Source organism: Anomaloglossus baeobatrachus, chromosome 3 (assembly GCF_048569485.1).
Source record: "Anomaloglossus baeobatrachus isolate aAnoBae1 chromosome 3, aAnoBae1.hap1, whole genome shotgun sequence".
Taxonomy (NCBI): Eukaryota; Metazoa; Chordata; class Amphibia; order Anura; family Aromobatidae; genus Anomaloglossus; species Anomaloglossus baeobatrachus.
Genome location: NC_134355.1, coordinates 589183630 through 589198912, shown reverse-complemented (window position 1 = coordinate 589198912; position 15283 = coordinate 589183630). Strand labels below are relative to the sequence as shown.

The following is a 15283-nucleotide window of genomic DNA, read 5'->3' as shown; positions in this document are numbered from 1 at the left end:
ACCGTCTCTGTTGGAACACTTTGTGTGTCCATTTTCTGCCAACATATGTTTTGTATTATGTCATTTAGTCTGCCCAGTCACATGGCTATTTAAAGCCTCCCCAAACTTCCATTTCGTGCTGGTGATATTTCTGAAGTGGATCCTGCTTGGAGATACAGCCTGTCAGCCTAGTGTTCACCCTGGCAGATTATTACTTTTGGTTTACTTTATTTTACTCTGCACCTTCCCCCCCCCCCCCCGCCGGATTCTTTAGGAGGTGTGTTGAATCCTTGATGGTTGCTTACGAGGCTAAATTCTGTGTGATCATCTCGATCATCCAGTTAGACTTGTTTCAGTCTCTGAAAGGACTGTGCAGCTGAAACCTCTCATCTGTACAAGAATCGAGTGGGTCAGGTGTATTAGTTTTAAGTAAGACCTTATTTTTCATTATTTACCACGTGCGCAGTTTACTGCGCATAACATTATCACCAGCCCACCTCATTTTTAACTAATGTGTGCTGAGACGTCTCTATGGACACTGTGAACACTTTGAACATGCAATTGAAGTCACTTACTTTGGATTAAACAGCAACAACATGCACTTGCCACTGCTGCAGGGGTTTTGCCCCAACCAAAGGTTGTCTCCAAACCTAAAGTAAAATTGCCCGACTGCTTGGTGATGGAAGTAAGTTTTTCATTTTCTCTTCTTTATATAAACTGTATTTTCCCCTCTGTCCTTTGTCTTTTAGAGGGGTGGTTCATCTATAGGCATTATGTCTTTGCTTTCACAGGCATGGGCATTTTTTTGCCTGAGGATTCTCTCATATTTATCTCTGCAGATGCTTTCTTTTCTGCACAGAGTTTTATTTACGACGACCTCAATAAGGTTGCAATGGCTGAATCAGCGATTCACAGGTTGGTTAATCATAAAGTGGAGGATTATTGCTCACAGCTACCACTAAGCCCTAAATTATTGGTATCACAATGAAAAATTATCACGGCACTTCTGTGAGGGTGTTGGTGCTCAGGTAGCGTCCAAGTCCATAGAAAAATTAGCACCAGGCACTCCAATTGATGTGAAAAAAGAATACATTTTATTACAGTTTTAAACAGTTCAACGTTTCTAGCAGTGTATACCATGTGTATAGCGGTGGACTCCGCACAAATTGTGTTGTTACAAGTATTGAACAATCAACACCATTTCTGACCAATAATCTACATGGTAGTCACTTCATGTGAACTCTCACACAAACCTTTTCCACAACAGGAGCAATCCTCATCATTGCTGGTTAATGATTCACACACGGTTTGTTATAGGTGAATTTCTATTCAAAACAATTCTTATAACAGGTTCACTTCCTGCCAGGTTTCTTATTCACACTTGAACTTCTCTCGTTCGCCTCTCAATTATCATAAGACAGGTTTCTGTCCCTTTCTATTTCCTCACGAATAGTTCTTATACAGCTTCACACCTGGTTCTTGAAGAAGGTCCAAGCAGCGACCGAAATGTTTAACTGTTTGAAGTTGTAATAAAATGTATTATTTTTTCACATCAATTGGAGTGCCTGGTGCTAATTTTTCTAAATTATTAGTATGACACCCCCAATACTAATCTGGATGTGAAAAGAAATAAACACAAACACCGAAAAAATCCTTAATTTGAAATTAAATACAAAATGCCCACCCTCTTTCTACAATTTATTAACCCCAAACACCCAGTTCCAATGTAATCCACACAAGGTCCCACATTGATCCTGCCTCTGCTATATACTGAAGTTGCAGCAAAACATGACTGCCCGCTGTGACTTCATGCAGAGACTGACTGAGCAGCAGCTGTGAGCTGTGATGTTACTCAGTTTATCTGTGGTCACAGCTGAAGGTTCCCTCTGTACTGACCTTAGGTGATCTCATTGAACTCCTTAATCTCATCTCAGGTGAACTGAGTTCAATCAGACCTTCATCTCCTGGCATAAAATCATGTGTTTTTTTTTGCTAAGAGATGCAGATATGGTGCTAAAATTTATACAACAAATTTCTGCAAAAATACTGTTTCTTCTGTCAACAAAACGCATCTATACATAATGCAGTTTTGATGCGATATTGATGAGGGTTTTTTTGCCAGAAGATGCAGATTTGCTGAAGGAATCTGGTGTATAAATTTCAGCACCAAAACTGCATCTCCTGGTAAAAAGATCGCATCGAAATGGAATCACATTTTGATGCTTTTCTTTTCGCCAGAAGATGCAAATTTGGTGCAGGAATTTTGTGCGGAATTTTCAGCATGAAATATTCATCTCCTGGCAAAAACACACGCAAAAAAATGTTTTTGACGTCAATATCCATTTGTTGCTGAAATATCTGCACCATATTTGCATATCCTGGCAGAAAGCCCCACTGAAACAGCATCAAAACCACTTTTCTGCTTTTTTTTTTCTCTCCAAGAGATGCATAATTGATGCTGAAATTTATACACCAAATTCCTGAACCAAATCTGCATCTGTGGCGCCCCTGACCTGGTCAGGCACCACTGGGTACTGCACCCATGCAGGGGCAGTACTTTCAGGTAATCCAAAGGCTGGAATAGGGTGTGTACGCACAGACACATAGCAACCAGGTCTCCCACACCATTAGAAGGGACCCTTGGGTAATCTCTATAGGAGGCTGTCCTTCAATTCTTTTCAAGGGGTGTAGTGGAGGGGCTGGAAGCTAAGTTTTAGAGGCTGTAAGGAAAGTAGGAGGAGTGAGCCAGTCTGAAGTGGAGCGCAGCGGTTGCTAGGAGACGCAGGCGCGCACAGACACTAGAGGGACCCTGCATGTGAAGTGGCCGTTAATGGGGGAGAACAGTTACCAGAGAGTCAGTCAGAAAGACACCTGAAGAGAGGCAGTTGAGTACAGGGACTGCTGGTGACCAGGCACGCACGGGGAACAGGTCCCTAGAGTAGACATCTATTTATTGATCTGCTAAACCTGCCAGTGAGGGAACTAGAGGTACCTCACCAACCATACAGAGTCTGAGGCTCAGCAGCAACAGGGGGACCCATAAGGAGACAGAGCCAGAAGCCATCTCACCTGGTCCACGCTGCCGGCAGACGGGCCAAAAAGGGGAGAAAAGGCAGTAGCGACTTCCCTGGATGAATCCCACGGTACTTCAAGTCCGGGGTTATCCGAAACAAGAAGTGCTAGGAAGGCAAGGTAACGGTTACCCTTAGACTGGCCTAAAGGATACCTGGTTCCACCTGGTTTGTCTCAGCATCGCCTGGGTTACCTCACGATAACATCTACAAGTGAGTAAAGAACAGTTGAAAGACATTTTGGACTGAGACTGAGTTATTCTGGGACCTGTTGTTCCACACACCCGAGCCCCTGGGGCCAGCCTCACTCACGGGAGGCTATACAATCAGACTGCAGACTCTATTAACCACAGACGCTCATTAAACCTGCAGTGGTGGTCACCGATATCCCTGACTGCAAACCGTGAGTGGCGTCATGACTCCTACATATAAAACCGATATACATGTTGCCAGATATACCCAAAAAGAAGACCCTGTGGCGTCCATGAAGGTGGAATGATGTCCCTGGGGCGACTGCAGGTGGGCACCACACATCCCCTGGCAAAAAATCATCAAAATGTGATTTGGTTTTGATATTATCTTTTTACCAGGAGATTTAGTTTATATATTTATATACCCCATTCCTGCAGCAAGTCTGGATCTTCTGGCAAAAGATCCACATTTTTTTGCCAGGAGATGCAGGTCTTATTGTAGTGAATGAGTTGAGGTCACTTGAGTTCAATGAGGTCACCTGAGGTCAGTTTACCTGCAGTCACTGGTGAGGTACCACGGGAACCTCTAGCTGTGACCGCAGATAATTCTGAGTGACATCACCATTCACAGTTGCAGCTCAATGTTCTGTGCACTGTGACTTCAGTATGCAGCAGAGCAGTGATCATTGCAAGACCTCCTGTGGATTACATCAGAACTGGGTGTGTGGGTTTAATACCTAGGAGAGAGCGTGGGTGTTTTTTTTTTCTTTTTTTTTCATATTTCAAATAAAGGATTTTTTAAATGTTTGTGTTTATTTCTTTTCACTTGCAGTATTACTAATGGGGGGTCTCAAAAAAATGCCTCCCATTACTAATCTAGGGCTTAGTGGCTGCTGCTAGCTATCATTAACCCCTTATATTACCCCGTCTGCCACGTCATCAAGGCAATCGGGTTGAGCCAGGTAAAGTGCCGGGATTGATGCATCTAATGCATGTGACAATTCTGGGTAGCTGCAGGCTGCTATTTTTAGGCTGGGGAGGCACAATAAACATGGGTTTCACCAGCCTGAGAATACCAGCCACAGAATACCAGCGGTATGATTTATGATGGTTGGGTATCAAATTGGGGGGACAGCACAACGTTTTATGCAATTATTTATTTAAATAATAAAATAAGCCGCCTAGGATCCCTCCTTATTTTTATACTCTGCCAGGATAAACACACAACTGGGGGTTGCAGCCTGTAGCCCTAGCTTTTATCTTTGCTGGGTATCATTATATGGGAGTACCCTAAGCCAATTTATTTTTACACTATAGATACTCATAGTGTGTGTGATTGCAACCAATCACAGACGGAGGGACTGCTGGTCGGTGGGGAAGTAGTCAATATGCATGAGAGTTAATGAGTGGTTCTGAAAGTAGTGTTACAGCTATGCTGGAGGCTTGGTAAGTATAACAGTACTGCTCTAATCTGCCTAGCCCTTTCTACCACCCTTTTACAGTATAATGTTCGGGTCCCCACAGACTTATATGGGTAGATGTCCGGTCCTGAACCAGATTTTTATTTTATTTTATTTATTTATTTATTTATTTTTAAATTCAGTTGGACCCTCCGAATCCGAATATCTGTGGGTTCGCCAATATCTAGTTAATACTCAACAGACTTGCAACAAGGGGGCTATGTACTTGCACTCATTAAATGTGCACGATCTATTTCACAAATTTCACCAACAGTTGTTAGTCTCAAAAGAATAGACATATTAAATTTGGTGATAGGGCCACTTTTTAGCTACTTATATTGGACTTTTATCTATTTTTTTTACGGGTTTTCAATCTTAAATAAAACTGATTTAATGTACATATTAACGGATATCTAATATTGATGAATAAACATTTATTATTTTCTGTGTAATTATCAATTATAATCGTGTGTCTTTTTGTATGATTTGTTAATAACAACTTTGTAGATAAATATATGCACTTAGAGTATTGTACACGCATCTGAATTGATGTGATTGTCCCTTTTTGTAATTACTTGTTCCATCCACCTGCTTTTCTATTGGCGCTCTTTCTTCTATGTACTTGTATATAATGTGACATACCTATGTTCAGACTTTTGTCAAGACTAAGTGCACAATACCTGAAACGCGTAGACTGGTCTGTTCTTAGCTATGTTGTGTTTATATACCTTGTTTTAAATCTAGAAAATAAAAAGATATGTTTTAAATATTTTTGCGGATGCTGGAAAATTCATCTTGAATTTTGTGCATACTGTTTTATGCATACTGACCAGGAACTGGCCTGCAGTTTCATGCACCACACTCACAATCAATTTATATTCTTCTTGAGAGCTGTTTCCACTACTCTTTTTTTTTTTTTCTTTAATGCACTATCCCTTCTTCAGCATGTCACCTGACACTAAATGCAGCTAAGAGTGATATTATTAGAGAATAGAACAGATTTTTTTGTTATCAGCAATACAGTCTGTAAGGCTAGAATTCCTGCTACAGGCCTCTAATTAACTATCCCTACTCCAGAAACTCACCCTACACTAAATGCAAAATAGGAGTGGTATTATGAGACAATTATTATTATTATTATTATTATTATTTATTTATAGAGCACCATTAGTTCCATGGTGCTGTACATGAGAAGGGGGTTACATACAAAATACATATACAAGTTACAGTAGACAGACTAGTACAGAGGGAAGAGGGCCCTGCCCTTGCGGGCTTACATTCTATAGGATTATGGGGAGGAGACAGTAGGTGGGGTGTAGATGGGGCGGCAGCTCCGCACGGTGGTGGGGCGGCAGCTCTGCACGGTGGTGGGGCGGCAGCTCCGCACGGTGGTGGGGCGGCAGCTCCGCACGGTGGTGAAGCAGTGAGGTCATTGAAGGTTATAGGCATTTCTGAACAGATGAGTCTTTAGGTTCCGTTTGAAGTTTAAAAAAAAAGTTTAAATAAAACAATAAAATACATTTCAATTAGTCCTGAAAAGGGCTGTTTTAATTTTGCACCAGCAGGTACTGTCACACTATAACACACTGTCCCTTCTCCAATAGAATCTCTGGGTCTTGTATAGATTCGATAATGCTATGCAGCCGATCAATTAGAGTAATATCAGTAGCCAACATGGTTACAGCATTTCCATGATTGGTAGGCAATCCCCACAAGTTTAGTGGCTGAAAAAAGCTACAATACACGTGTGGCGGGGACTAGAGCATGGCGCAGAGTACGAGAATACTTAATCAAGTATAGAGCATCTCGAGCACCTCAATGCTCAATCAATTGCGGAGCAGTGCCGAGCATGCACGCCCCTCACTCGTGGGGCCTCTTCTGTTTTTGAAAACCAGCTAATGTAAAGCTGACAGCTGGAGACTGCTATTATGAGGCAAGGAAGGGCCATGGCTATTGGCCCATTCCCAGACTGATCTCAGCCCACAGCTGCTGCTTTACCTTTTTTCTGGTTATCAAAGTAGGGGCGCCCTCCCCAAGTACTTTTTTCTTTTTTAATTTAAATTAAGGGCTCTGGACGGCAGGAAGATCAGTAAAAATGTTGAAAACAGCACTCAAATGAATGGGAACAGTAAAAATGGGAATTAATATTTACTGGATGCTGACTGCAACTTGCCTCAGAGCCGCAGCTCATTTCTGAGCGCAGCATTGAGCTACCACTCTGATGAAAGTTGTAGTAAATATCTGGAAAGTGTGAATAGCTATTCCTTACTGTTCACATTCATTTGAGCTATTTTCACTGATTTCACTACCCTTTCTAGCCCTTTATAATAACAAAAACATTTTGTTTGCCCTCCAAATGCTGAATTTGAACTGGGACTTACTTGAGACGTTCATGTTAGAGTACGAAAGCCGAACTCTACCATTTGGGTTCGCTCATTACTATGTAAAATAAAACAAATGAGATGCATTGGAAGTGTAGACTTTTTAGACTTTCAAGTTTAATCAAAGGTCTTAAACAAAAATACCCTGTGAAACACTATGTAATTGTAAACAATTTTTCTACAAAGCCCCTCCTCATTGTATTTGGACAAAGTAGCTCAAATCTAAATACAATATTCATTGTTAATACTTTGTAGAGAATCCTGTACAGGTTATGACTGGTGATGATAATGGCTTCCAGATTTCAGGCAAATGCTTAACGGCCTCCTTTGTCATGCTTTGCTAGGCTATTTCTATGGCTAACTTCAGTTGTTGCCTGTTTGTGGGTCTTTCTGTCTTTATTTTTGTCTTAAAATTAAAAATGTATGCTCGATGGAGTTGAGATCTGGTGATTGACTTGGTTATTACAGAATATTCCACTTTTTTACCTTAAAAAAAAAAACAAAAAAACAAACTCAAGTTGCTTTCACAGTATGTTTTGGGTCATTTTTTTTTTTTTTATCTGTACTGGGAAGCACCATTCAATCAAACTTGCTACATTAGGTTAAGGGCTCATTCACATGACTGTTCCGTCTGTCCTGGTCAGTTTCTGTTTTTTTGCGGACCCATGGACAGGACCATCTTTTCAATGTCTTTTGTGTAGGATCGGATGGCACACGGAAGAACTTCCATGTGCATCCGATCCTACAAAAAAAATATATCGGATGCCGTTTGTCCGCTCCGTTATTATGGAACATGTCCTATCCTGTTCTGTAATTGCGGACCGTGACTCAATATAAGTCAATGGGTCCGCAAAATCCCTTGAAGCCGCACGGAAGCACTTCCGTGTGACCTCCGTCTGGTTCCCCTGAAGTCTGTGTCCCTCTCTCGCCACCAGCCCAGCAGCTGCCCGCACTGCAGTGTCAGCAGCTTCTCACACAGCAGTGCAGGCATACACTGACACACAGCAGTGCGGGCAGCTTCGGAGATGACGAGCGCTGCTGTCAGGAGGTTAGATGAGATCATTACCTGCTGTGATGATCTCCTGCACTCCTGACATCAGCGCTGTCACTGCCTTCCATGCCCGTTGCGTTCTTACATCACGTCTCGCAGGCGGCCCAAGACTGTCACTGTCACTAGTGGTGAGGTCACAGGCTCCCACAATTCTTCGCTGTGAACGCGGCGGACAATAGAAGTCAGTGACAGCGCTGACGTCAGGAGTACAGGAGATTGTCACAGCAGGTATTGATCTCATCTAACTTCCTGATGGCAGCGCTCATCATTCCCTGCAGTGACCTGGGCTGACCTATTAATGTTTGCTCAGGTCACTGCACTACTCTCCCAGCCAATGGGGAACATTCTGTTCTTCATTGACTGGGACAGTGAGTATGGTATTCATCGTCGTGGGACCCCCTTCTTGGATTACACTGGACCGGATTTGATTGTTCTTTTAAATAAATTCATGAAAGAGGGAATGTTTTGTGAAGTGTTTTTTCAAATAAAACTTTTTTTGTTGTCTTTTTTTTTTATTACTGTGATGTCAAGTATCTGATAGATGCGTGACATCACTAACCCCAGGGCTTGATGCCAGGTGACATTACACATCTAGCATCAACCCCATATATTAACCTGTTTGCCACTGCACCAGGGCAATGGGACGAATTGGGGCGAAGCGCCAGGATTGGTACATTCAATGGATGCGCCACTTCTGGGCCGGCTGTGGCCTGCTATTTTTAGGCTGGGGAGTGTCTAATAACGGTGGACCTCCCTAGTCTGAGAATACCAGACCACAGCTGTCTGCTTTACCTTGGCTAATGATCCAATTTGGGGGGAACCCCATGTTTTTTGTTTTAAATTACTTATTTAATTTAAAATAACAGCGTGGGGTGCCCTCTGTTTTGTATTACCAGACAAGGTGAAGCTGCCAGCTGCTTTACCCCAGCTGGCTACAAAAGATTGGGGGGGGAGCCCACGTAGTGTGTGTGCTTTGTTTTGTTTTTTGCTATTATTATTTCTTTTTGAGCTAAATACAAAGTGAAGCACCCTTTAGTGCCACATCAAAGTCACTAAAGGGTGCCAGCTTAGAATATGCAAGGGGTAGGACACATAGAATATGCAAGGGGTGGGTCCGTTAGGGATCCAGCAGGCCACAAATCAGAGACACAGGCAGAAAGTTAACCAACTAAATTTTACTTATAGAGTTGGGGGAAGGGGAAGTAAAGTATATGTATATATGTATATATATATATATATATATGTATATATATGTATATGTATATATATATATATATATATATATGTATATATATATATATATATATATATATATATATATATATATATATATATAATATAGGTCTTTCTCATCTGTCCCTCTGTCCCTCTGTTTATCTTTCTAGCTGCTTCCATGTTTTGGCGGTCCAAAAAAAATGGAAGGCACATGGATGTCACACGGATGCATACATGAAAAAAACGGAACGTTTTTAGCGGACCACAAAAATGGAACGGTCATGTGAATGTAGCCTAAATCTGAGAAAACGAAATAAAGCCATGTACACTTCAGAATTCATCAGGCCACTTCTGTATTCAGTCACATCATCAATAAAAGCTAGTGACGCAGTCACTCAGTATCCATTGGCAGCCATGGATACCAGGCAATCACGCTGCGCTGCCGTCCACATATTTTACAGGGGATGTTCTGAGGCTTGGGTCATGAGCCATTCCAAGTGGCTTGGGTGCTCATTCCTCAAGTCCAGCAATTTCCAGTGCTTGGGCGCTCGTTTCGAGTAATAAGCATAAAAAAAAATCAATGGAAAACTTGAGCATTTTTCTGGCACACTTGAAGAATTGTATACGCAGCAAGAGATGCAGATGCCTGTAAATAAATTTTTTTGCCAATTGTAAAAATATTCAGACTCTGCAAGAACTATGTAGAATTTAAAGGAAGGTTTGTACGTGCACCAAGAGACCTACGTGCACCAAGAAACTGCCTGTGACTACATTTTGGGTAAAACTAAAAAGATTCCACCTTCTACCCTGGTATAGACTAAGCAGTTTTTCAAAGAACTATTTACAATACCAAGTAGGGGTTGTACACACAGCAAGAGATGAAGATGAGTGTATGTGAATTCATTTTTTGAAAGTATGAAGAAAAAATGATCTGGCTTCTGATAAAGTGGACTAAAACTTAATCATTTATCTAAAAGCATGTAAAATGTGTGCACAGAAAAGACCATACATATTGGAGGGTCAGCATAAAGAAGAAAAGTTATAAAATCATAACCGGACACATTTAAACAGACCTTAGGCTTCTTTCACACGTCCTTGCACATCCGTGCATTTAACGCATGTGTGACGGTCCATGGGGTAGGTCAGTATGTGTGCCCGTGTGTATGTTCTCTGTGTGGTGGTTGTATGCTATCCATATGACATCACGATAGTACACAGATTGCATGAAGTTGTATAGCTACCTATCTCCGGCGCTAAAAATAAAATGCAGGAGAACGAGAGTAAAGTGCAAATATAATTACTTTTTATTGAATACACAACAAGGAATAGGACTTAAAAAGTATACACTACAAGGGTATTTTACTCAGGGATAGGTTGTATACTCTACCCAGAAAATTCATAATAGCCGTCCAATTAACCATAAGTTAGACATATAAACATCTATATAAAGTATGGGCTACGAATTTAGAGGGTAAGAGGATTAGATGTTCCAAAGCAGGAGGGGCTGCCTTAAATTGAAGGTACAAGTTTACATCAAACCGTGGTTCCCCACCATATAATGGTAGGAAGTCATGGTGATCAAGCATGGAGCACCGCAAAGGGTTAAATAATGTTGAAAGCCCACTACAAAAGCACTAATAAAACAAACAACCGCAATGTGCAGGGCAAGGAAGTTCTCTTACCTAAAGTGCTGAGTGCAATGTAGTGCAACAAGAGGTTGCGGTGCGACCGGCATGAAAGGAGGCAGTCCCAGTGGTGGTAAAGAAGTATCCCTAAGAGTAGCCAAAGGTCTCCATCCGACGCGCGTTTCGCGGCAATTTGGTAGCTTTATCAAGGTGGAAAACCAGAGTAATCACCATGACTTCCTACCATTATATGGTGGGGAAACCACGGTTTGATGTAAACTTGTACCTTCAATTTAAGGCAGCCCCTCCTGCTTTGGAACATCTAATCCTCTTACCCTCTAAATTCGTAGCCCATACTTTATATAGATGTTTATATGTCTAACTTATGGTTAATTGGACGGCTATTATGAATTTTCTGGGTAGAGTATACAACCTATCCCTGAGTAAAATACCCTTGTAGTGTATACTTTTTAAGTCCTATTCCTTGTTGTGTATTCAATAAAAAGTAATTATATTTGCACTTTACTCTCGTTCTCCTGCATTTTATTCTTAATATGAGTAGTGCTGGCACTCTCCCTACCTCACCTTGGTAGGCTTAGTGCTTATATTTATGGCTCTCCTTGTGAGATACGTGTTGTTAACTATCTCCGGCGCTGCTGTTATTTCCGGGTCCGCGTTGACTGTACTGAATATGCATGAGCATAATGAGAGGGACCCAGAAGTAACAGCAGCGCTGGAGACAGGTAAGTATAAACACATAATTTTTTATTTATTATTTTTTTATAAGGGACAGGTGTTTTTTTTCCAGTATGTATCACACAAATGGCACACTGATCCCATCAGTGTGTGGTCCTGTGACACCTGTGCTGCAGGCAGAAAATGGACATGCATGTTCTCCACACAGACACACGGTCCATGTAAAAACCCAGACGTGTGGGCAAACCCATTGAATTTAATGAGGCTAGGCATGTTCGTGTATTCAGTACGTGTGGAAACTGACACCCCATGTAACAGAAACATGAACATGTGAAGGAGGCCTTAAATGGGAGTATCAATTAGGCTATACAGAACACCTGATGAAATCGATATGGCTAAAAAATAAACTTTAGTGAACATGTTAAAATGTTATGTCAGGACAGGAGGTCCGTTAGGGATCCAGCAGGCCACAAATCAGAGACACAGGCAGAAAGTTAACCAACTAAATTTTACTTATAGAGTTGGGGGAAGGGGAAGTAAAGTATATGTAGCACCCCTGCGGTACCAGGTGCCACAAATGTAACAGTAGAAACCCAAACCCCGGAATATCCGTGCCAGTCAACACACCAGCACCTTCAGGCCACACACAACCCCAACACCAAATTGGGACTAGTAACAGGTAAAAGGAACAGGCACTGATTGGATAGTTGCCACCCAATCAGTAGGGAGAGACCCAGCAAGGGGGAGGGGCGAGTGGTCAGTTGGAAAGTTGGCAGGAGGAAGTGGTGTTCAGTCTGAGAGAAGTCAGTCAGTAGAAGGAAGAGAGTGAAGGAGTAGTAGTCGGAGGAGTGAAAGTACAAAAAGAAAGAAACAACCTGAAGTAACAATGGAGTGCTGTGACAGGAGTGAGGGACTGTGGAGTAAGGGACCAGGACTCAAGGGACCATGAGTTACCTGTGGAAATGGAAAACTACAGGGACTGCGGGGTGCCTGTGGAAGTCTGGAACCTAGGCTAACAGGACTCAGCACAAGGTGGGGTGCAGACCCTAGGACAGCGGGACATTTTATGGTCAATTGTTAACTCTGCCAGGCAAGAAGATCTCCAGGGTCCATCGCCAACCAAAGAGTATGAAGCATCAGCAGCAAAGAGGGGACAGGGGATTGAACCCCTTAAATAATCCAGGCTGCCTACAATAGGACCAAGACAGAAATGGAGGGGTTCCCAAGCAGCTCTAGGCCACGGGAGCCCATCAACAAGTGTGCACGGAGGACAGCCAACCCAGGTCACAGCTGGCACGGAGAACAAGAGGTGCGGGAACACCTGGATCCGGCACCAGTGGGTCCAAACACTCAAGTAAAAACAAGGCAAGTTAAAACTGCAATACTGGTGTGGACTGTTTCCTTACCGCCTTTGTAGACACACACTGACTGTTCCCTACTACAATCCCCAACATCTACTGCTGGGGTCCAGCCCTGCTTGCCGATGGCCCAAAACACCTAAGCTGCACTACTTCATCAGCCCCAAAAGAATCCTGCAGCGGCGGCTGCATTAACCTGGCTGCATAGCGCAAGTGGCGTAGGCAACAAACTCTTTATTTTTATTTCTCCCTTTTTTTTATTTTAACCCTTTTTTATTCAGACCGACCCCCAGGGTCACAGAACCGGGCATCTTCCACAACCACGACTCCCCTGAGTGTAACACACACCCAGAACCGAGTACCCCAGAGCCCTGTGGCGTCATATATATATATATGTCACGCTCCCCGGGTCCTCACCCCCGCTCCCCGGCTCACCTGCCACGCTGCCCGCTCCTCAGCCCCCGGATTCCGTCCGTCCCAGGCCCCCTGGTCCCCGATCCCGGCGCCCGACGGCTTCCCAGGACCTGGCCGGCTCCCCTGCGTCCTCCCCTCAGCCTCCTTCCCTGGCTTCTGGCACCCGGGCGTCCCAGGGACTCCTCCGCTGCCTTCACTTGCACGGACTGTTCTGCTGCCCATCAGTGCTTCAGCTGCCGGACTCCCTACCACCATCTTAAGAGTTCGGTCCAGTGGATCCACCTCCTGGGTCGGCCCGACCGCCCGGCCGTGACAGTAAGATCAGGCCATGGATCCCGCTGCAGCACTAGCGGCCTTGCAAGAGGAACTCCGACGTCAGCATGAAGTCCAGACCCGCATGTTGCAATTTATGACCTCCGTGGACACCCGCCTGTACACGTTACAAGCATCAATGACGCCTGCGGCACCCAGGTCCCCAGCTATGCAAGCCATGGCTCCCGCACCAGTGGCAGCCTCTTCAGATGCTTCCCGTCTCCGTTTGGCGTCACCACCTCGTTATGCTGGAGATCCCAAGACCTGCAGGGGCTTCATAAACCAGTGTTCCCTTCATTTCACGCAGCTGCCACATCTGTTCGCCTCTGACCAAGCCAAGGTCGCCTTTATAATGTCTCATCTGGAGGGCGAGGCGCTGGCATGGATGAACCCCTTGTGGGAGAAGGAGGACCCCATGACCAAGAACCTTCAAGAGTTCCTGCAGGCCTTTCGCAGCACCTTCGACGAGCCGGGACGCGCCTCTGCGTCTGCTTCATCCCTCCTCCGCCTACGTCAAGGAACACTGACGGTGGGTCAATATGCCATCCGTTTCCGTACTTTGGCTTCTGAACTCGGGTGGAATAATGAGGCCCTGACAGCCGCCTTCTGGGAAGGACTCTCGAGTCGCATCAAGGATGAGTTGGCGGGTCGTGACGTGCCCTCCACCCTAGATGCCCTGATTGCCCTAGCCACTCGAGTGGACATTCGTTTCCAGGAACGCTCCAAAGAGCTGTATCGTGAGAGACGTGCAGTACGGCACTCCCCTCCTCCACAGAAGTCCTCTGTGCCTCACTCTTCAACAGCTGGGATTCCTGTCCACGAGCCCATGCAGGTTGACCGAGTACGACAGTCTGACCAACGTAGAGCAGAGCGGCTCGCCAAAGGCCTCTGCTTTTACTGCGGAGAGGGCACACATCTCTTACGCTCCTGTCCGGAAAGGCCGGGAAACTCCAAAGCCTAGGGTTGGTAGGAGAGGCCACCCTAGGTGCTGGGACTCTCTCAGACCCAGTTATGTGGACGGTACAAGTGTCAACAGGAGAGACGCGCTTCACGGCTGAGGCATACCTCGACTCCGGAGCAGCAGGCAATTTTATCCAGCAGGCCACGGTGGACAAGTACCAGCTGCCTGTTACTCCACTCGATAAGCCCCTAATGATTGCCTCGGTGGATGGGAGACCCCTCTCTGATACCATCTCCTGGATCACCAAGCCGGTGGAATTGCGTATAGGTGCTCTGCACACCGAGAACATCGCTCTCTACGTCCTTCCACACATGTCCCATCAAATCCTGCTGGGACTTCCTTGGTTGCGGACACACGAACCATCAGTCAGCTGGGGTACTGGCGAAATCACTCGTTGGGGTTCTGCCTGTCATGAGAGATGTCTAAAGTCCCTACAACCAATCCGACGTCCTCCGGCTCCAGAGAACCTACCGGAACTGCCCTCGGCCTATTGGTCCTTCGCGGACGTTTTTGACAAGAAGGAGTCTGAGGTACTTCCGCCACACCGTCCCTACGATTGCGCCATCGAC

The 15283-nt window shown here is 44.5% G+C and overlaps 1 protein-coding gene across 1 annotated transcript in view; it reads left to right on the top strand.

The window, feature by feature from the left end:
* Positions 1-341: 341 nt before the first annotated feature.
* The window catches only part of LOC142296907 (alpha-1,4-N-acetylglucosaminyltransferase-like), a 284308-nt gene continuing 269366 nt past the window's right edge, over positions 342-15283 (top strand). The window contains exon 1 of the mRNA XM_075341017.1: positions 342-664. Within this exon, the coding sequence (XP_075197132.1) occupies positions 659-664 (6 nt within the window). The 5' untranslated portion in view covers positions 342-658. The remainder of the gene's footprint in view (positions 665-15283) is intronic.